Raw genomic sequence first — 22,800 nt, forward strand, 5'->3', positions numbered from 1 at the left:
GACAAAAAAACAGATAATAAATATATATCTTAGAAATAGAAGTAAGTAGTAAATGCAAATATACAAATTGACAAGTGTATGTACAGCTATATTACTACATACAACGTTATATGTACAGCTGTTATGTGCAAATTATCATGTAAAGTGTGTTGTTAAATAAGTATATATGTGTATAAAAAGTGTATAGCAAGTAGTAACGTTGGTTCCACAATTATTATCATCAAGTGTTCATCAGATGGATTGCCTGAGGGAAGAAGCTGTTTCTGTGTCAGACTGTTCTGGTGCATATAAATTCCATACATAGTGAAAGCAATATAAATAACAGCTTCTGATGATACCTAATGAAGCAAAACTATTGGTCTGTGCAAGTAACTGAAAATTATGTACAATGTTATTACTACAGCATATGCAAACAATTCAGGTAATGTTCACCATAGTCTGAAGCATGAGCTTCTCAAATGATAACGTATGATATAGGGTCAGGATAATGTTGTTTGTGGGAAACTTTTTATTTAGGTTTCCAGTCATTTTTATATGGCTGGATGTTTCTAGGCATCTGAGTTAATTTTGTCTAACAATACAATGCATGTTTCATAGTAATCAAGTTGCATCTGCTCAGACTCATACCTAGGAAAGTTTGCAGAGGCTCTAAGTTAAATGTATTAATGTTGAAAATAACTTTTACTTTCCTGTACCGCCTGATTGCTTTGCATGATAAAAGCACAATTTATTGTCAGGAGCCTTTGGCATTCATTGTTTTGCCAATTTCTTTTCATCTTACAAGTGCTGGTAGCAGATGACCTATTAATCACCAATGGCAATGTTTCAGATAAAAAATCTTCTCTAATGTTCTACTGAAGAAAAAAAGCCTCACATCTTGGACCAGAGGGTAAGTTAGGTGAACTTTCCTTTTTCGTTATAAACAAAACCTATAACATTAGGAACTGAATTCTAACAAAACTTCCATAGAACATAGATATTAACAAAGCAGAATAGTTTATTTTTGTTAGCCTGACATTTTTTCTACATGCCTTTAATGTCAAATCCTCTGTCATTATTTGCACTCTGATATACGGGTTTAACCATATTTTAAGATAACACAACACCACATTTACATGTAGGCCTATGATTATGAAATACATAGAATAAAAAAATCTCTTATGTGTAAAACATGAGTTAATAAAGACTCATATTATTCACTCGCAAATACCAACGTTAAAATAAACAGCATACGCATAGACAGCGTCTGTTAGTGGGTGCGTGAAACACCTTGAATCCATCCAGGACAGATTTCTGCCTTTACGGCGTTCGGATTAAAAAAAAATGAAACGCCGCAGTTCACTGACGCCATCTTGCTTCTGTCAGCTAACATCTTTTTTTGATGTCCCACACAGAATCTTTCCTTCGCAAACCAGCCCCTCATCATCTACTAATCTAAACCATCGACTTACCATTACAAAACAAATCCCACCATTAAACACTAGTGTGAATATTAAATGCGCAAACGGCTCCGCAGAGGAATGAGCGTTTTCTTCTGATGCTCGACTGGTTGAGGGCCGTCGGATTGCTGCTACAGCATTTATTCGCTCAATAAGGAGCTCTGCAATCTTGCAGACCACCCAGCATTTTTATATTTTATTAATTCGTGTAGTTCTAGAAAACGTGTACATCGCAGTCGGCGAAGGATAGGCTATTGCGTTTTCTTTTACACTCGCCGTGACAAAGGGCTGTCAGTCACTGATGTTTACATGATTTCGCCAGCCGCATCTGCATGGCATGAGTTCATATTCCTCTGCAACACATTTATTTGCTGTTATATAAAACGCATCACACACGTAACGTTACAGTAGGATAAAGTCGCCATATCAGCATTTTCCACAGTGGAAAACAATTCTGTGCAAACGTCCTTTTAATACGAAGCACTTTCTTATAAGAAGATGTGCAAATGACTTTCAAATATTAAAACAAATCAGTGTCTTTTATTTCATAAGACGCCAGAATAATGCATGCATTTTCAGTGATGTGTATCACTTTCACGCGCTACACTACGCCTGATACTATTAGTGTAAAGCAGCCTGCACCAGAAGCCTCCACCCAACACTAATAAAACTCGCACGTCCCAAATATAAACATATATATTGCATTATGAAAAACGATCATCTTGCAAATGCCAATCATGCAGCGCCCAAAATGTCTGTCTGCATCCGTGTCATGCGTTTTCCCTTCACTCCCAGGCCGCCCTTTAAAGTATGGAGGAGAACCAAGCTCCTTCTCCATTACACAATCATTCTTACCTCGATGGCGAGGGACAAAGTCGTCAGCATTAACAGCAGGAATACCGTGCGGTCCATACCCATGGCTGTGTTCCCAAGCGCAGCACGTCCTGGTGGATATATATCCTGAGCGGATCAGGGTTTTTCTGTCGCGATTTTCTGCTCCGTGTGCCCCTATCGTGTGGTTGTGCTTTGTGAGAATGCGCGACTGCACACAGCTGCTCCAGGGAAAGTCAGCTGACCACACGTCTGGAAGTGGAGGAGAATGGACTCGGAGGTTGGAGGTGGTCAATGAGTAAACCGCACAGTTTGACCATTACATCAAAACACTGGGATGAATGAATGCAGACGGTTGCAAACCAGTTCGATTTGATAGCCCCGTTTTAGCCTCATTTATGCTATCTACTAATAAAACAAAACACAAACTAATGCATTTTAATATGCATATTATCAATTATTATTGTTGCCTTAACCTGCCTCTGAATTTATCAAATTAATTATAAAGATATTGATTTATGTTGTTAAAAATGGTACAACATCTAAGTAACAAAAGCAGTCAAAATGTTTGTATTAATTGTAGGCTATGTGGTAGAACTGGATGATATTGGACAATTTATTTAAAAAAAAAATTATTCTAAGATTTATCCTCCTGAGACCCAAATAATTTTTTCTTATTTTTCTGTGATTTCCTACATCCTTTGGGTAAAAAAAAATCAAAAATTTAGAGTTTTACATTTTGTTTTAATTTTTAATTTTACAGCATGTTCACTGTAGTGGACCACAGGACCATTTTAGTTTGAAACGGCTGCCACTCAGACAACAAAACTATATACAGGATATGGCTGTAAAGAGATAATAATCAAATATTAATGTAACAAAAACAAAACAAAAGCCATTTTTTTCTTTTGTATTGAAATTCCTGAAAGTTTTACTTAGTCGGAAAGAGGGCTAAACTACAAAAAAAATAAAAAGTGATTTTAATCCAAAACAGCTCCGGCTTACTCTACAGTCCAAAGACATGCGGTACAGGTGAATTGAGTAGGCTAAACTGTCCGTAGTGTATGAGTGTGTGTGAGTATGAATGAGTGTGGATGTTTCCCAGAGATGGGTTGCGACTGGAAGGGCTGGATAAGTTGGCGGTTCATTCCACTGTGGCGACCCTGGATTAATAAAGGGACTAAACTGAAAAGGTAATGAATGAATGAATCCAAAACAAATTTAACTTAAAAGCGATTTAAAACTGACTGTCTTTAATTGTCTCTAATTCTCTAATTGTCAGACTCTAAGTCAGAGTCTTCCTCAACTATTTTATAAAGAATCCTCTCTGCTTCAGTTCTGCCTCCTACAACATGCCGTCATTAATTACATTAGGATGGTCCTGGTGTCCACAATAGTGGACATTTAAAAAAGGATGATATTTTGAAACACAAAAATAACCCTTTAAGTTTTCAAAGGCAACCCAAAAAAAGAAAACCCCACTGATTTATACCACGTTTTCAGATTTTACCACATTCTCACCCCGTTTATTTATTTGTTTATGTAATATTTTGGCTTCTGTTTTTGCTTTACCTGCTTTCCAGGACCATTCTTCGCTGGACTTGAACCTTGTCATCGTGGTCAACTCCTCTCTGTGTCTCAAGTCCGCAGCTGACATGGCAAGCTAACTGGACAGACTGGTTACAGCTGGAAAGCTGTCCATAAGGATATAAGCGGTCAGCTGGTGAGTGCACTTATAAGACAGGTACTTTTGGGTACTTTGAATAATCTTGACCATCAGTGAATTCAATCACAAGCATAAGCTTGTCTGTCATGCAGAAAAACTGTCACCTTTGCTTTTTTTTTTTTTTGGACTATTGCGAAATAGACAAAAAAAAAACAAAAAACAATCAAACACGATTACAAATTTAACATACCTGTACACTTTTTAAACCTGGATTGAATTCTCTCTGGATCTGGACTTTGAGAAGCCCTGGTGGTTATTCATTCATAAATTTTCCTTCAGCTTACTCCCCTATTTATCAGGGGTCACCACAGCGGAATGAACTGCCAAGTATTCTGCCATATGTTTTACGCAGCGGACACCACAACCCAGCAATAGGAAACACCCATACCCATACCCATACATCTCTCTCATTCATACATTCATACACTACGGCCAATTTAGTTAATCTATTTCACCTATATCGCATGTCTTTGGACTGTGGGGGAAACCGGACCACTCGGAGGAAACCTACATGAACACAGGCAAAACATGCAAACTCCACACAGAAATGTCAACTGGCCCAGCCAAGACTCGAACAGGCGACCTTCTTGCTGTGAGGCAACAGTGCTTACCACTGAGCCTGACCTGGTGGTTATGCATTTGTCTAACCCTGTCTAATAGGCAAAGCAATGTAAGCGTATCTGACTGCAGACACAATGATCTCTTACACATTGCACTTAATGGACCTATATGTCACTGTGAGGGTTAGGGTTAGATGTGTACTTTAAAAGCATTGCATGCAGCTCAGCTTGCATCTGCAGCCAGACCCTTTTCCAGCAATGAGTGTTTGGCAATTAGAACTGCAATGCAAGCTGTGCAGCACAGCACAAGTTGGTAACTGCAGGTAAAAGGAAAATAGCGGATTAAAAGTACAGATTACAGCACTAACTCAAGTAAAACACTTTGAAAAACTACTTAGTAAAGTACAATTCTTAAACAAAACCTGCTAAATTACAGTATTGTGAGTATTTTATAATTGCTTACTTTAAACTATTAGTAACAGCGCGCGCACACACACACACACACACACACACACACACACACACACACACACACACACACACACACACACACACACACGCACACACACATACACACACACACACACACAGTCTGCTCCCGCATGAAGTTGATAATATATGGACCACAGTCAACAAAACCACTAAACATATAAGATTAATGTGATCTCTACATCTACAGTTGAAGTCAGAATTATTAGCCTCCCTTTGATTTTTTTTCTTTTTTTAAAAATTTCCCAATTGATGTTTAACAGATCAAGCAAATTTTCACAGCATGTCTGATAATATTTTTTTCTTCTGGAGAAAGTCTTATTTGTTTTAATTTGGCTAAAATAAAATCAGTTTTTATTTTTTTAAAATCCATTTTAAGGTCAATATTATTAGCCCCTTTAAGCTAATTTGTTTTAGAACAAACCATCGTTACACAATAACTTGCCTAACCTGCCTAGTTAACCTAATTAACCTAGTTAAGCCTTTAAATGCCACTTTAAGCTGTATAGAAGTGTCTTGAAAAATATCTAGTCAAATATTATTTACTGTCATCATGGCAAAGATAAAACAAATCAGTTATTAGAAACAAGTTATTAAAACTATTATGTTTAGAAATGTGTTGAAAAAAAAATCTGCTCTCTGTTAAACTGAAATTAGGGGAAAAAAATAAACAGGGGGGCTAATAATTTTGACTTTAAGTGTAGAATGCTTTAGGCTTTTCTAAAGCAATATGGAAGAGATTAGGTGGAGAAACAGTTTGACTTAGCATTACTAATACTGTGACATTTACAAGCAGTCAAGAGCAACTTTACCAAGCTCAACAGCTCAAAAATCTAAATCTTTGATGGCTATAGTAAAAATGGGGGAGGAGCTGTCTGATATGTCCCACCCTGTCTTCCTGTTTCAGTTTAATTTACGCCAACACACTGAATAATGCTGCATGTTTCGAGGCACTTCAGGGGATCTTTAACCATTCCAATATGGCAGATGGATTTCTTACTGCGCCCATAGAAACAGCTGCCAATGAGGCATCTAAATATAGGTGCGTTCATGCCTTATCAGAATTACTGTAATTACAAGATTCCAACTAGTAAAAAGCTTTCACATCCTTGTACAACTCATAATTACAACTTGTAAACTGGGAATTTTCAGTGAGCTCCTACTCATACCACCTGCCGGCACTCTTTTAGTCATTGATAGTATTTTAAAGATTCAGAGAATGTAAACAACTGAGACTGGTAATGTGTTCTCATCTCAAAATCATCTCTACTGGAAACGTAGCTTATGTAATTATGATTAGCATCTGTCACTTTGTAAGTCATCTGCCATACTGGAGCAGTAAACAGTCAACACCAGTTTGTGAACATCAAAAGAAAGATGATTGTGAGATTTCAGCAGTAGTTATTGTCATGTATTAATGTCTAAATTAGCAATAAGCTCAAACACATGATAGCTAAACTTATAATATATAAGAGAATTACATTAGTTAGCAAAGACTTAAAAACTCATAGTTTAAAAACCTGTAATATTAATACATATAAAAATAAAAAAACAAAACATTCTCAATCAAATCTTATTTCATTCATAAATTTAAAATCTCTGCTATTTATAACCTTGAAAGTAATATACCCTGACAACAGTCTTGTCGCATATTTATTTTAGAAACAACAAATAATAAGTTAACTTCTAGTTGATCATTTGGAAGTGGCTTATATGAAAGGCAAAGGCCTCTAGATTACACTTATTATACCAAAATAAAATATGATCATGCCTTGATTTTTAGTTATTTAATTAGGACAGTAAGGTCTGACTTTACTTAGACAAAAGTCTTGCCACTTAACAGAAATAATGTACAGTATAGAATATAAAGTCATGGTGCAGTGGAAAAAGAATTAATATTGTGTATGACTCCAATGAGCTTCACGACAGCATCCATACATCTCTACAATGACTCAGAAAACTTATTAATAAAGTCATCTGGAATGGCAAAGAAAGCATTCTTGCAGGACTCCCAGAGTTCATCAAGATACTTTAGATTCATCTTCAATGTCTCCTCCATCTTACCCTAGACATGCTTAATAATGCTCATCTCTGGTGAGTGGGATGGCCAATCCTGGAGCACTTTGAACTGCTTTGCGTTCAGGAACTTTGATGTGGAGGCTGAAGTATGAGAAGGAGCGCTATCCTGCTGAAGAATTTGCCCTCTCTTGTGGTTTGTAATGTAATGGGCAGCACAAATGTCTTGATACCTCAGGCTGTTGATGTTGTCACCCACTCTGCAGATCTCTCACACACCCCCATACTGAATGTAACCCCAAACCATGATTTTTCCTTCACTAAACATTTTTCCTTTAACAAATTTCTGTGAGAATCTTGGGTCCATGCGAGTTCCAATAGGTCTTCTGCAGGGTTTGTGATGATTGGGATGCAGTTCAACATGATTCATCTGAAAAATCACCCATCTGACCCTTTTCCAAATGATTAACTAGAAGATGTTATTATTTGTTGCTCACTAACTACTTATTTAAAAGGAGTTTAAATAACAATACTTTTTATTGGGATAACTTAACTGTTTTATGTTCTTAAATTTCTAAAACAATTAAGTTAACCTAATTGATTTTTGTTGGGACAACATGAAGGAAGTATGTAGAACCCGGCATTTGTTTAAATCTACAGTTAAAATGCACAGTTATGAGCCAAAGCAACATAAATAATGATAAAATAAGGTAATTGTAATTAAACTATGATTTAATTTGGCGCATATAAGGATAAAAATGATAAAGTAATCTTGTAATATTGTTTGCAAGCCTCAAATCATCACCATTCATTTATTTCTACATTTATTTATTGTACCATATACTTATTTACTTATCAAAATAAAAGAAACTGGTAAAAATCAACATGGTTGTTTTTGACATGGTATATTTTGTCGACTATATTACAACCAGCAGAGTCAGGGCCATTCAAGTAACTCAAAATGTGGCCTTGTGGTTGTAAGTTGTATGGGTAAACAAAGTGAAATTGAAATGTCAAGGTTACTTGAAGCCCTTGAGCGCCATCTCATGGACGCAATGCATTAATTCGCTGAATCACCAAACATGTAGATTTAGTTTGTCCACTCTAAATAGATTTTCTTTGTACAGCAAAATAAATAAATAAATAAATAAATAAAAAATAATTATAATAATAATTGGAAAATATATACAACTTTATATCAGTTTTGTTCTTCCTGTAAGTTTTAAGATTCCATTCATGTAGTATATATAAGATATTTAAGGCTGTTAATAAAATTAGAACTTAAAATGGATAGTTCACCCAAAAATGATAATTTACTCAATATTTTCTTACTCTCAAGTGGTTTCAAACACTTACACGTTTCTTTTTTATTCTGTTGAACACAAAAGATTTTGAAAAGAAGAAGAAGTTGAAAACTGAGTCAATGGTTACAGTTTTTCAACTTTCGTCAAAACACAAAATGCTAATGGAAATGCAAACGGAAATAAGGCTTTCATTTCCTTTTCTAAGAGCTTGTGATTTTTTTAGCAGAAAATACTTCAAAATAACTATCCTCTGGCTAACAATGATCCTGGCAGCACTGACATTTCCTGTGCATCTTTTTGAGCATCATGAGTACGTCTTTATTAAATGTTTTTATAAACTAGTGTCAAAATGCAAAAACAAAATAAAACAAAAACAAACAAACAAAAACAAAAAAACAACATCAACAAACAATCAAGCAAACAAAAACTCTATACTCACTGAAAGTAAATGAACAACATATGTTTTTAGTTCATTTTAACATTGTAAGTTAATCATGTTCTAACTTAATCTTATAAGTTAGGCAATCTGTTTTAAGTCAGTTTAACATAATATAAGTTCAACAGACTCATAAGGTTAATTTGATTCAGCTTAAAAATTTAAGGCAACCAGTATATTGTACAATGCAGTAATGGTGCATTGTTAAATATAAATGTAAAACCTAATCTTCAAATTTCAGGAGACAAAAGTATCTATAATGTTAATTATTTTACCATGGCAGATATTGCTGCTGTGGAACAAAATGAAATTGGATCAATTGGACAGAAGGCACTTTTGCCATGCCGCTGTCCTAAAAGCTTTACAGAGCTGATATAAGTAAAAGGTCAGAGCTTTGAGCTTTAACCACAAGACAAAATCAGCATAGATCCTTCCTATGAGAACAGGATGCAAATCCTGAACAACTGCTTCCTGCTGCTTTACAATTTTTTTTTTAACAGATGCAGGATTGTACACGTGCTATGTCCTGGTCAACACTGGCACCAGGCAGTGTCTCGAAAAAATAATGAATTGCAAGTGAATTGAATATTTTAGTCATTTGCATTTAATTTAGGAATTAATTACCAAGCCTATAATGCAATAGCAGTGTTTCAGCAGGTTTCTTTAAGTAATTTAAGACTTTTTAAGACCCTTTTAATACCATGAATGAAATTTTAGACTTATGGTTACACACTATAAGGATCTTTTCTAATGGCCCAGTTATTTCAGTAAATAGTTTTTGTATTAATGGCAGATCATGTAAAGGGATGTGTTGCTTTAGTTTAGTAGGAGAATTTGCTGTAAACATGTACTGTTGTGATTTGTAAAAACAAGTATAGATGGATGGATAGGTATGTTGGATTATTGGTGATTGGGTAGCTTTACTTGGACAAAATTAAGACCTCTTTAACATGACTTAGGACCTACAACAAAATACTTAAGTGTATCTAAGACTTTTTAAGGTCTAAAATTTAGTTTTTGAAATTTAGGACCTCGCGGACACGCTGAATAGTAAACCATAACAATAATTCTGCATTTTCACCATCAGCATTTATAAGCTACACCTTTGAATACAAACGAGTATTACACTTCACCTGCAATACAGCCAATATGTCAATAAACTTTCCACAACAACATTTAAATAAGAAAAATCAGCCACAAGTAAAAGTGTTATGGAAAAAACCTCTAGCGCCATCTCATGGACAAAAACAGAAGTAAATTCCAGCAAAACCTGAGATTTTATCTCACCTTGCTATACTTTGCTTCTCAAAATAGTAAACAAGTTAGACAGTCATGTGCACCAGTCACCTGTAGGATTACAGGTCACATTTGGGTAACTGACAACATCAATAAAACAGAGAAGTCAGTCACACCCCCGTGGCTCTGCGGCGTGTGTGAGTAGGATGATGCGTAGGCGCGTCTTAAATGAGAAACTACACGAATGTGTGATCCATTCATTTCACTTCCCTGAGAGCGATCGGTTGCGCGAGGAGCTTCTGCAAGAGGATATATAAGGCAAAGGTCAGCATGACATTATTCTTTTATTTTTTATTATATTTGTCTAATACTTATTAGTACGCTTTACAATAAGCTACCTTTTGTTAAAGTTAGTAAATGTAAATAGCTTTTATTATTAATGAGAATTAAATTAACAAAAACAATGATGCAATCAGATCATTGTAATTAAACTATGATTCAATTTGGCACATTAAGGGTCAAAATGATAAAGTAACTTTATAATATTGTTTGCAATAATGGATAAGATATCTGTAACATGATTTCCGTTAGTTAATGAAATAAAGTTGATCATTGATAGTTTAACTAAACCGATAATTTATTGACTAATTTAAACAAGCACAACTTTGGATTTTAATAATGCATTAGATAATTGGTGAACTTTGATTAATAATTGCTGTACAAGTATTGTTCATTCTTAGTTCATGATAGTAAATACGAAACGTTATTGTAAAGTGTCACAATACTTTTATTGGGTTTAATATATTAGCATTTTCAACAAATCAGGCGTGCAGTTAAATGTTTTAGTGATAAGCAATTTTTCATGTTAGAGACTCATTTGTTTCTCGGAGCACGCATACAGGACATTCCAGAGCCAGGATAAGTTTTCTTTTGGGGGAGGAGGTTGACTTGAGGGGAAATTCACTGATTTCTAACAGTTTTTTATTTATTTTTTTTACTACAGTTACAACGTGTATGTACCTTTGGTATTATGTGTTACAACCATAAAACTATGTACCTCAGTCAAGCTTGTATTGGTTTGTTTGCGGACTTGGGAATTTCCAACTACATAAATATTTCAAAACCTGCTTCTCTATTCCACAGGAAAAGCAAGATGATTCTGATATTGCTGACACTTCTGCTATTCACGAGTGAGTGTTTACTGAATGCTTTTGAACCAGATAATCTTGAATTTTGTTTGATTATGCACATGTGACTTTCATTTAATACATTAAAACTTAAGATATGAAGATAACAAGTTTCTCGTGTTGCTTTAGAGCAGGGGTGCCAAAACTTTTTGGTATGAAGGGCCAAAAAAACACATATTTTTTTATAGCTGTGGTTCAAAAGATAAATACCCAGTAAGCATTTTTTTTGTTTTTAATAGATGTCTAATAGATGTCTGATAGATGTCTGATAGACGTCTAAACATAGTCGTCTTGGCTAAAACAAGGTTAAATTTGGTAAATAGAAATAACTACACATATAAATCTGTCTATTTAACGACTAGTCTAGTTTTGGTCTCTTTTTAGATGTCTAGATAGATGTCCAGTAGTCTACAATTAGATGTCTTTTAAACGTCGATTAAATACAAAATTGTTTTCTGGGTAAACCAAAACTATTTTACATTAAAGTTGCCATGGGTAATTTCCCAATTTATTTCCTAATATTAAAAAATACATAGAAAACATTACTTTAAAACATATTATGTAGTGCAGTATAATGTTTTTAATTATAACCATTGCAATAAAAACATAAACAATCACATTTAAAACACTGTGAAGTTCAATGCTGAATACACTAGTCAAGCAGAATCTGCCTTTGCCTTGATTTGCTCACCAAAGTCACCTATCCGTTGGGTGACAGTATGTACATTTTAAACTAAATCTGATTAATTGTCAGCGTTTATATTGAAACATTTCATTTCATTTAGCCTTTTTGTAGCTCAACAATAAAACAAAAAACAAAGGGTAAATTTGAAATGACAGTCTTTAAACCATCCCCATCATTCTCCTTCTCTTCTCAAATGAGATGGCGGGCCAAACCAAATGTAACCATGGGCCAACTATGGCTCGCGGGCCCTAGTTTGGGTATCTCTGCTTTAGAGAACCATGTTTTAAAATGTTTGCATGTGCATTTGACCTGTTTGGGAACCAACAATAAAGATTTTCAGGAATTTGAAAATTAAGTTGAGAATTTGTTATGAGCATTGTCTGTTACCTTTCTTGTAGGTGGCTCTGTCGTTGAACTAAAGTCTGGCTTCATTGGAGAGGATGTACTTTTACCTTGTATTTGTTCTAATGACCCCGACGAACTGATATGGCAGAATGGCAATGTAATTGTGAATGGTTATTCAAAAGATGAAATCATCATCGATGCTTTCTACAAGGACAGAACACAACTCTTCCTGAATAATGAGAAAGGAAACTGCTCCCTGCTGCTGCTTAACATTACTTTGAAAGATGAAGGAGTTTATACCTGTCATCTCATAGTCCGTGTTAGCCCTAGAGTCTCGAAAACTACAAAACTAAAAGTTAATCTAACAGGTGAGTTTGAACTTTTTTTCTCTCTCTGAACAGATCAGTAGGTTTTCACTTGAACGGAAACAGTAAGCTGCTTCCTGTTGCATTGCTTCAGCGTGCTTCCCTTTTCCAAGTCTGCCTAGCTGTTATTTATTAAGATTGGTTTAGATGATTACGTGTAACATCATGAATGGTCGAATAAAAGCAGAACATGGATGAAAACCAAAGGAAGTTGCTGCTGCAGCAGAACTGAAATTTATAACCATCAGAAAATAGCCTCACAATATTAAAAACATCTCATTGACGTCATAACAGTGCTAACAGCTATAATAAAATAGCTTATCTATAGAATGATATCAGAGACTCCAGAACATAACACAGCATTTGCCTCGTGTTAAAGTACAAATCATGCTATAATCTCAGAACTGGGGTTACAAATGCTTAGATTTTTTTACATCAGAAAAATTCTATATTTTTTAGCACTTTTGTTTATGTACAGATCAGGTTTGTACAGGTATTAGTGTCACTAATGTTTCACATAATATTATTGTCTTTTGACAGTGTCCGAAAAGGCCTCTACACCCGATTTTCGGAAATATCCAATTAAAGAGGAATCTGCCAAAGCCGTCTCTATTAGTGTTCCCATACTAGTAATGGCAGGTTTACTGGCTGTTGTGGTTCTGGTCCTACTGTTAAGAAGACGACACCGGAGAAACAATGTAAGCAGTCTTCAGTACATATTTGCTTCTTTTTTTCTTCTTCTTTTTTTAAAGTAGTCTTGTGAGTGTTCATTAAATGACAAAACAGATCATAGCAAATAGACTAACATCTAATGTGACTTGTAGTCGAATGCCTGTATGCATTTTGGGAAACATGTACTACCATACAGATGTGTTTGGTTGCAATGCGTCTCACTGCTTATGTAGAAACTCAAGTTATACGTGTCATTTTTGATGAACTGAAAACAGATTAACATTTAAATGTGCTTTGAGACACCTGTCACACAATAATTAGTCTAATAATTAAATCTAATTATGTGACTTTGAATTATAGCGTTTGAGTTTGAGGAAATACTTGTTTTTTAATATACATTTAGAAAATTTACAGGTAAAAACTTTAATAATAATCTTTCAATAATTACTATGAGCGACACATTTGTTAAAGTAATCACTATTTTTGTTATCATTGCTAAATAAATATACAGCTGTTAAAAGTTCATATTTGCTCAGGGTCATATTTAATTTTGACATTAAGAATAATACATGTTTTTTAGAATACATGTTTTTTTAATAATAGTATTTTCCATGCAAAAGATTGGACATTTATTATAAAGTGTATTTTAAAAAAAGTAATTGTTTAAAAATGAAAACCTAAATCTAAGCTAAAATTCTGATGTCTTATCATTAATATCTTCTAGGCAAGAGGAAATATACACCATTTGTTCATTGTAGTTGCATAATTTTAGGCCACATGTTGTTTTAAAAAAGCCTCACTGCTATTTTTTTTTCTTTTTGTAATACAGGACACTTATGTACCAGCCCAGAACAAAATACCAGAAGAAGTGTGACCTGGCGGGGAGGTATAATGGACTAAACTGTAAATGTGGGGTTCTTTACCACAACACGGACAGTATGAGGCCTGAGGCATGAATATATGCCTTTATAAATGGGCATTACGAAGTGGTGGATACTGAGTCGGGATGACCGTCGCAATGTCTTCAGTTGCAGCACTGTTACTCGACTACCACTGAATTGTGAATACACTGTGAATATTGTAAGCATTACAGTTTTGTAAATAAGAAAGATTCTTCTTGTAGGAATCGTCTTTATTCATTCTTTGAAGAACAGATGTAACAGGTGGAGGATGTGCAGATGAGGCAAATGGGTGGTCTTAGTTTTAGGCTTTTCAGATCACCTTGTTTATTATTCGTAAGCATACTGCAGTCATTTATTAAGCACATATCATGTAAGCATCTTTACATTTACTCCTGTATAGGTTGTCTTTTTCATTTATGTGGAAGAAATTTATGGCAGTCCCTATGGGAAAGGTTTGCTTTTTTTACTGTATTTAATTTCATTTACTTTTAAATGAATTCTGTGCTTCAAACCTGCTGAGGCAATAAACCTTTCACATATATGTTTGTGCAGTGTGTTTTTCATCAGTAAAGTTGTAATGCTTTTGAGGATAATAGCGCATGCAGTGAATGAACTCAGTTTCCCTGACATGGGATTTTAGTCAAATTCCCCTCTCGATCATCAGATTCTCAGCTGTTGTGCAATCTCGAGGGCTTAATCCTGTGCAGATTTCCAGCCGCAAAGCTCACACAAAAGAATGAACTTTTGTTCCTCGTCTAAAAACTCCACTATTTTCCACTAGTTTGCTTTCAGTTTCAGTATTATGTTCTACACATGGTTTGGATAAAGATTGCGCCATAACAAGTCAACATACCACACAGCCATCAGAGCTTTCACACTCTCACTCAAAGGAACACTCCACTTTATTGTGTGTGTGATAATATTTAAGTTTTAAAACTCATCTAGAGGTAAACAGTTGAGTTTTACCATTTTTGAATCCTTTCAGCTGATCTGCAGGTCTTTCAGGAGCACTTTTAGTTTGGTTTAGCTTAGCATAGATTAATGAATTGGATTACACCAGTAGCATTAAAGATGTCCCGGTCAGGTTTTTTTTTTTTTGCAGAGTACGAGTCCTTTGATTTTGAGTATCTGAAACCCGTTCCGATACTTCTATATAACATAAAAAATAGAGTGAAAAAACAGATCAAGGATGTTCCTAAAGTTTTATTAAATTCATCTTATTTTAATATTCAACAACTATGTCAACAAACAAACAGAGCACTTCTGTGAGGTAGCTTCAACAATCAAGTAATACATAACATAAATTCTTTACTTTTAAACTTTAGTGCTACAGTACAGGTAAATATAAAAAACATCTAATATAAAAACAAAAAGCACCTCAACTTAAAAAAACGTGACAGGCAATCCCAAATTGACATATCTGACAGCTTGCTATGACAACGTTGTCGTCATCAATTTTATAATACCTCCAGACTGCAGACATCCTTGCGCGATCTGCTATAAGCTGCTTCCGAGATCTACTTTGCCAGCATTTAACCAATAGCGTCTCTGCAACAAAGTGATGAAGTGTGAAGTCAAGAAATAGGTCTATACCACCGCATAACTATAGATGTGTTATAAAATAATGACAATAAAACTATAGATGTGTTATAAAATGACTATATATATATATCTTCAATTTACAAGAGTTCACACTTAGCTGATGATTGATTAATAAGCTACTTTGGCATGCTGTCCCTGGAGAGAGCCCTGAGCTCATAAGATCCTTGAGCCTGGGGCTCCCTCCTTTTGGAAGGTGAGAGGGGAGTTTGAGCTCAGGTAGATCTCGAGAACTGACTGGGAGTGGGAGGTAAAGTCCGATTCCAAGTCTGAAACCTCGCAATCAGGCCCAATTTCCAATCATATGATTAGATCTGGACATCCCTAAATAGCATAATTCTCAAAAATGACCAAAGAGTTTTATCATTTTTGTTTGTTTGTTAATAATTTAAAGCATAATATTTCTGTAGTTAAATCGTATATACTAAGACTTATTGAAAATAAAAATGTGCTATTTTATAGGCCAATATGGCTATATGGTAACTAAACTCTCATTTTAGAGTAATGTTTAAGGAAATTTACCGCAGTACCAAAGCTTTAGCATTCCTGATGATATTGTGATATAGTGCCGGAAAATACTTTCTAGCACCAAGACCAGCACTTGCACCACCATTAAGAAAAAAAATTTTGGAATCCTCTAACCATTGACATCCATAGTATGTCATATAGTATGGAAGTCAATGGTTACAGGATTCCAACATTCTTAAAAAAGCTTCTTTTGTGTTCAATAAAAACAAAAAAACTCAAACTGGTTTGAAACACGTCAATGGTGAGGTGATGACAGAATTTTTTAGGTGTACTATTTTTTTCAATAATTAATTTAGCAGCACATATACAGTAGTCAACATTTGAAGTGGATCAAAAAAGCTTTTAAAAAATGTCCTGAGACAGGAATGGGTGCTTCATTAGTAGTTTTAGGACAACTTTGATGATCCACTTTAAATGTTGACTACTATATTCATTCATTTTCCTTCAACTTAGTCCCTTTATTTATCAGGGGTTGCCACAGTGGAATGAACTACAACTTATCAAGCATATGTTTTAAACAGCGGATGCCCTTTCAGCTGCAACCTAGTACTGGGAAACACCCACACCCACACATACACTACAGCCAATTTAGTTTATTTAATTCACATACACGTCAATAAACCTATATAACTATATGTCTTTACACTGTGGAGGAAATCAGAGCACCCAGAGGAAACCCACGTGATCACGGGGAGAACATGCAAACTCCGCACAGAAATGCCAATTGACTCAGCCAGGACTAGAACCAGCAACCTTCTTGCTGTGAGGCGACAGTGCTAACCACTGAGCCACCGTGTCACCTATATATGAGGATGTCCAACACTAGAGGCTTTATGTCAGGAGTGTCCAAGTGTCAGCTTTCCTCCATACACCTGTCTGGAATTTCTAATATGTGTATAAGAGCTTGATTATCTGGTTCAGGTGTGTTTAATTACAGGAGGAGATAACAATGCAGGACGGCGGCCCTCCAGGAACAGATATGGACAATCCTTACTTTCTGTAAATTGGTTGCCTGCTGTGTCCAATCAATGACACTGATAATGAAAATATGCAAACAAGGATGTCTGCTCAGAGCTCAGGCATGTAATGTGAGAAACGGCAGTTTATGAGTAACTTGGATTACATGTTAAGCTGCAGTCACACTAGAGTTTGAGCTTGCAAAATTCTGTCATACGGCACTGCAAAAAGAGACGGGATTTGATCCTCTATTAGTCTCATGCAATCACGTGATTCACGTGTTCACCAGGTTTGTAATGCAGCAACATGCAAAACTTGGTGCACAAGCTTGCATTTCTGGTCTGTTGCATTCGCATGTGTATGATTGAAAGTCTATGGGGCGAAATGTGCAGTGTAACCATGAGCAAGTATTTTTGGAATTTCCTCCTAAAACCCCCTTAAAAAAAATAAAAAAATAAAAAAATAAATAAATATAACAACTACATGGTTTGTTCAAGTAGTGTTACAATATAGATACATTTAAAAGAGAGAGTTTTTAGCATCTTTAAACTTACTTACAAATAAATAGGAGGCAGGTTTAGATGAACCAATTTAGATTAAGATTGGCACAAAACAATACAAGGAATTTTCTCATCCATATGCCTCAGTCATGCTGTAATACAATTTGAAATTGTTAATCGTTTGCACTGGTCTAAAGTCAGACTTTCTAAGATCAATGCTGACATATGCAATCGGTGAAGGCAGGCTCCAGCTACTCTGCTGCACATGTTCTGGTCATGTCCAAAGTTTTGCAGTTGTACTGGACTAGTATATTTGAGACCTTTCTGAGGCATTTAGGGTGGTAGTAGATCAGTCACCATTTCTCGCATTGTTCGGGGCGGCCCCTAAGAACGCTACTCTCAACATGAGATAAATTAAAATGTTAGCCCTTGGTTCTCCTCTGGCTAGAAGACTGATATTGTTGAAATGGAAAGACCCTATTCTACCAACACATAATCCCTGCGCAAGAGACGTGATGTTTCATCTTAAGTTGAAGAAAACAAGGAATACTATCAAACCTTAGTCTGTTGAGACATTTTAAAAGGTTTGGCAACCTTTTTTTTAACCCGATAGAGTTAAATGGACACACAACATGACAATATGAGAAAAAGGAACTTTTTAATGCCATGTTTTCATCTTTTACTTTTTCCCATGGACATTTGATCATATATTGTTCCTAAATGTAGTGTGGAAAGGGGTGTTTTGTTTTTGTTTGTTTTTTTTGCTCTGTATAACATGAAAAACAAATAAAAAACCTTTAACAACAAGTTAAGAGCACTGAACTTTAAGATTTCGTTAAGAGCATTGAACTTTTCGGTCAGACCCCTTGATTGTCATTTATTAGCGAGCTGTCTATTAGTAATGAAACCAACTATTTTGATTACTGTAAATGTTATTTTAACAAACTTACACTGATAAGATTCATTCCAATCAGAGATGCGGGAATTAATTCGGCATTCCCACACAAAGAACCTTTGTTACAGTGGTGCCGAAATCCGAAAAAGAAGACAGGGTCGGCGTTGAGGTAAGTAACAGATTTTTTATTTTAAGTAACAACTGTAAAGGACAGCTCCCACTATGTGGCCGTCGTTCAGCTCTCTCTCCCGACTGTTCCTCCCGTTCTCCTTAAGACGGGTGTCTCTCCGGTCCAATCACTAGAATAAACAGGTGTTGCTTATTTCGGATTGGCCTGCTGATTAGCCGCCGGACTCTGAGCATGCTCTCCCCCTTTATTGGGTATTCAATCATGCTTACCTCTCCACAATCTGTTCCCTTAGACTGAACCATTTCTGCACAAATATAAACAAATATAATAGAATATAATGATCTTCCAATTGAGCAACATTATTAAATAATTGCATACCTGTGCTCAAAGGAGTAGGAAAGAAGTCAACAATAACTGCCAAAGAACTGAACAAATGAAGGGATTTAAATGTATGACTAGCTCAAATCTTAACAGTCAAAGGTTAATTGATGAACTGTCATAGCAACTAACAAGTGACGGGAAACTAAGAACAAAGAGGTCAACTAAGAACTAGGTCAAACTACAGATGATAACACAAAGACTCTTTGTCTTCCCTTCTTTTTGAGCCTTTTAAACAACATAGTTTAAAACTGTATAACATTTTTACATTTGACAATTTAATATTGTTATGTTAATGTTATATTGTCTATCTAAAAGTGCTAGATCTTTTATTTATCAGTGTTGCTGTTGCTATTATGAATAAAAATTGCAACATAATTGTAATCTGATGATACAATTTTACATTAAAGTCAACTCTTTAACAGCTTAAATAAGCTGACTGAAATAACTGTTCATTTACAGCATTAAGAAAGCACTATATATAGAATGGTACGTTTGGTTCAGCACTGTCGTCATGATTGAGTCAACTGAATACATATTGCTTCTGCATATCGGTGATTAAGCACTTACACACATGCAAATAATTTGTATCCATATCCGTTCTGTAAAGAGTGTATCAGTAGTAAAAAAGTCCTTTATAGGATTTTACGACCTTTTGTGATCAATTCAAAACATTCAGATATCTTCCTCAGTCATAAAATTTGGATTGTTCAAAGCAATCTTTTATTACTAACATGCAGGAAGGCCTTGCATCCTGTTGGTTACTACGCATGTTATGCAGGATTGTTTTTGCTCCAGTTCACTGGACATCATTGGCCTCTTTCTGCTTATAATGAGGTCAGGAATTTACTCTGTTTTGACTGTATCATTAACGTAGATTAGTACTTCCTTAATGTTTCCAGCAAAATATGATGATGCCTTCTCTCATTAATTAATTATCACATTATGGTCATACAGCCAGAAGCCTAGCCTACACATTAAAGTAACGGCTGTTTTTTGAATCAAAGGCAGCAAATGCAGGTGTTTGAAGATTTGTGCCAAACTTGTAAAGCTCAGGTAACATATTGCAGTCTCAAGTTTCTCATTAAAAAGCATGTCCTCCCATGTTGGTGAAAGGAAGATTGAGGTGATAGTTCAACTGAATTCTTTTATTTACTTGTCTACATGCCAATTCAAGCCTGTGTAATTGTCTTTTATATTCAGTTACTGCAGAATGGTGGCTAAAAGGTTACTCAAAACACCATAAAATATTGTAGCAATAGTACAAATGACTTGTGGGCTTATTTAGATGTTTCAAAATCATTACATGTACACTCACCGGCCACTTTATTAGGTACATCTTACTAGTACCAGGTTGAACCCTCTTTTGCCTTCAAAAACTGCCTTAATCCTTCGTGGCATAGATTCAACAAGGTACTGGAAATATTCCTTCAATATTTTGGTCCATATTGACATGATAGCATTAGGCAGTTGCAGAAGATTTGTTGGCTGCACATCCATGATGCAGATTTCTCGTTCCACCACATTCCAAAGGAGCTCTATTGGATTGAGATCTGGTAACTGTGGGGGTCATTTGAGTACAATGAACTTGAACAATGTCATATTCAAGAAACCAGTCTGAGATGATTCACGCTTTATGACATGGCACGTTATTCTTCTGGCCATATCCCCCACACCATTACACCACCACCACCAGCCTGAACCGTTGATACAAGGAAGGATGGCTCCTTGCTTTCATGTTGTCGATACCAAATTCTGACCCTATAGCATCCAAATGTTGCAGCAGGAATTGAGACTCCTCAGACCAAGCAACGTTTTTCCAATCTTCTATCGTCCAATTTTGATGAGCCTCTGCGAATTGTTGCCTCAGTTTCCTGTTCTTAGCTGACAGAAGTGACACCCGGTGTGGTCTCCTGCTGCTGTAGCCCATCTGCCTCAAGGTTTGACATGTTGTGCATTTAGACATGCTCTTTTACATTGGTTGTAACGAGTGGGTATTCAAGTTACTGTTGCCTTTCTATTAATTTAGGCATTTGCGCCCACAGAATTGCTGCTCACTGGGTTTTTTCTTTTTTTCAGACCATTCTCTGTAAATCCTAGAGATAGTTGTTTCTGCAAGACTCAGACCAGCTTGTCTGGCATCCACAACCATGCCACGTTCAAAGTCACTTAAATTACCTTTTTTAATGCTAATGCTCAGTTTGAACTGCAGCAAACTGTCTTGACCATGTCTACATGCCTAAATGCATTTAGATGCTGCCATGTGAATGGCTGTTTAGAAATTTGCGTTAACAAGCATTTGGACAAGTGTATCTAATAAAGTGGCCGGTAAGTGTAAATAGCATAATATATAGAATATTATGTGAGAAACAGATTGAACTGCATTTTGAAATGCCACAAAGGTGAGTAAATGAAGTAAGTGAGGCTTTTATATACTGTAGATTTACTGGTTACACATAAGGAAACAGCTTTTATGCGTGTGTAATTTTTAGGAATGACAAACTGAAATGGGATGAAATGTGGAAACAATAAAAAGCTACAAACATGATAATAATAAAAATTAAACAAAAAACAAGCCATTAGTAGCCTCCAATCTTATACTTTCTCATAAGCCATATAAAAACAAAGGCATTGACCTTTTGGATCACTTTTATGAAACTATAGTTAATATTTGACAACAGTAAACCTGAGTGTGTACAATGATTGTACTATTAAATATTAACACTCAATCTCTGTCTGGGAAATATCTGGCAGCAATATCTTTTCTTTATATGAGGAAAAAAACAGGGATTATCGTCTAATAAGATCAATATTTGCACAGTTCTTTTAGTTTCACTTTTGTGAAATTAAACTTTCCGTCAAGCTATTTGAACACCCTTCCCTAGTAAAGTTTGTAAATACTCTTTCTCAAGATAACAGTAATAGACTTAACACATGTTCACCCGGCAAATGAAAGCACACAACTTTGCAGCTGCACTGAGGTCAGACAGTCCTCAAGGAAAAGGAAATGCACACTCTCTCTCCACTGTGTTGTCATGGAAAGTCCCATCCTGATGTCAGCAGAGTGGAACATTGTCATGTGATGATGTAATTACAAGTGAAATGCAGTTTTAAATGTGCGTAAATCAGTTTTGAATTATTTATATTTGTTTTTAAATTTGTTATATTGAATTTTTGGTGAATTTAGTTAAACTCTGGAAAGCAAAGATTTCATTTACATGGTTTGTTGTATTGTACTGTAGTGTTGCATTAGGAATATCCTATTGTTTGATTGTTTGATCAGTCTTTGTTATTTGCTACCACAATTTGAAAGTTATTGGCCATTCAGAAATTCTACTGGCCAAAACACTAATGTATGTAATTACCAAATTGCCAATGTCACCACTTTAATTATATATAAATAATTATTATTAACTATGTTTGCATGGGTTCGCGTGGGTGCTCCGGTTTCCCCCACAAGTCCAATGACATGCGCTATAGGTGAATTGGGTAAGCTAAATATGTCCTTAGTGTATGTGTGTGTGTAAATGAGTGTGTATGGGTGTTTCCCAGTGATGGGTTGCAGCTGGAAGGGCATCCACTGCGTGAAACATATGCTGGATAAGCTGGTGATTCATTCC

At 35.5% G+C, this 22,800-nt stretch overlaps 2 protein-coding genes across 4 annotated transcripts in view; one reads left to right on the forward strand and one right to left on the reverse strand.

Moving 5' to 3' along the window:
• Positions 1-2,489, reverse strand: part of appb (amyloid beta precursor protein b) — a 45,091-nt gene extending 42,602 nt beyond the window's left edge. For 2 of the 3 annotated variants that reach the window (XR_015498710.1, XM_087265883.1), the window contains exon 1: positions 2,295-2,485. Coding sequence is in view for 2 of the 3 variants with exons in the window: in XM_087265883.1 (XP_087122009.1) it covers positions 2,295-2,357 (63 nt within the window). In the remaining variant the exon portion in view is untranslated. 3 annotated transcript variants of the gene reach the window in all.
• Positions 2,490-10,292: 7,803 nt separating this feature from the next.
• On the forward strand, positions 10,293-14,734 carry si:dkey-192g7.3. The gene is made up of 5 exons (XM_087268157.1): positions 10,293-10,361; positions 11,181-11,227; positions 12,308-12,622; positions 13,160-13,317; positions 14,121-14,734. The coding sequence occupies exons 2-5, from the start codon at positions 11,191-11,193 to the stop codon at positions 14,163-14,165; spliced, it is 555 nt and encodes a 184-aa protein (XP_087124283.1). The 5' UTR covers positions 10,293-10,361; positions 11,181-11,190; the 3' UTR covers positions 14,166-14,734.
• Positions 14,735-22,800: the final 8,066 nt, after the last annotated feature.

The sequence above is a fragment of the Danio rerio genome, chromosome 9 (assembly GCF_052040795.2).
Source record: "Danio rerio strain M-AB ecotype USA chromosome 9, GRCz13ab, whole genome shotgun sequence".
Taxonomy (NCBI): Eukaryota; Metazoa; Chordata; class Actinopteri; order Cypriniformes; family Danionidae; genus Danio; species Danio rerio.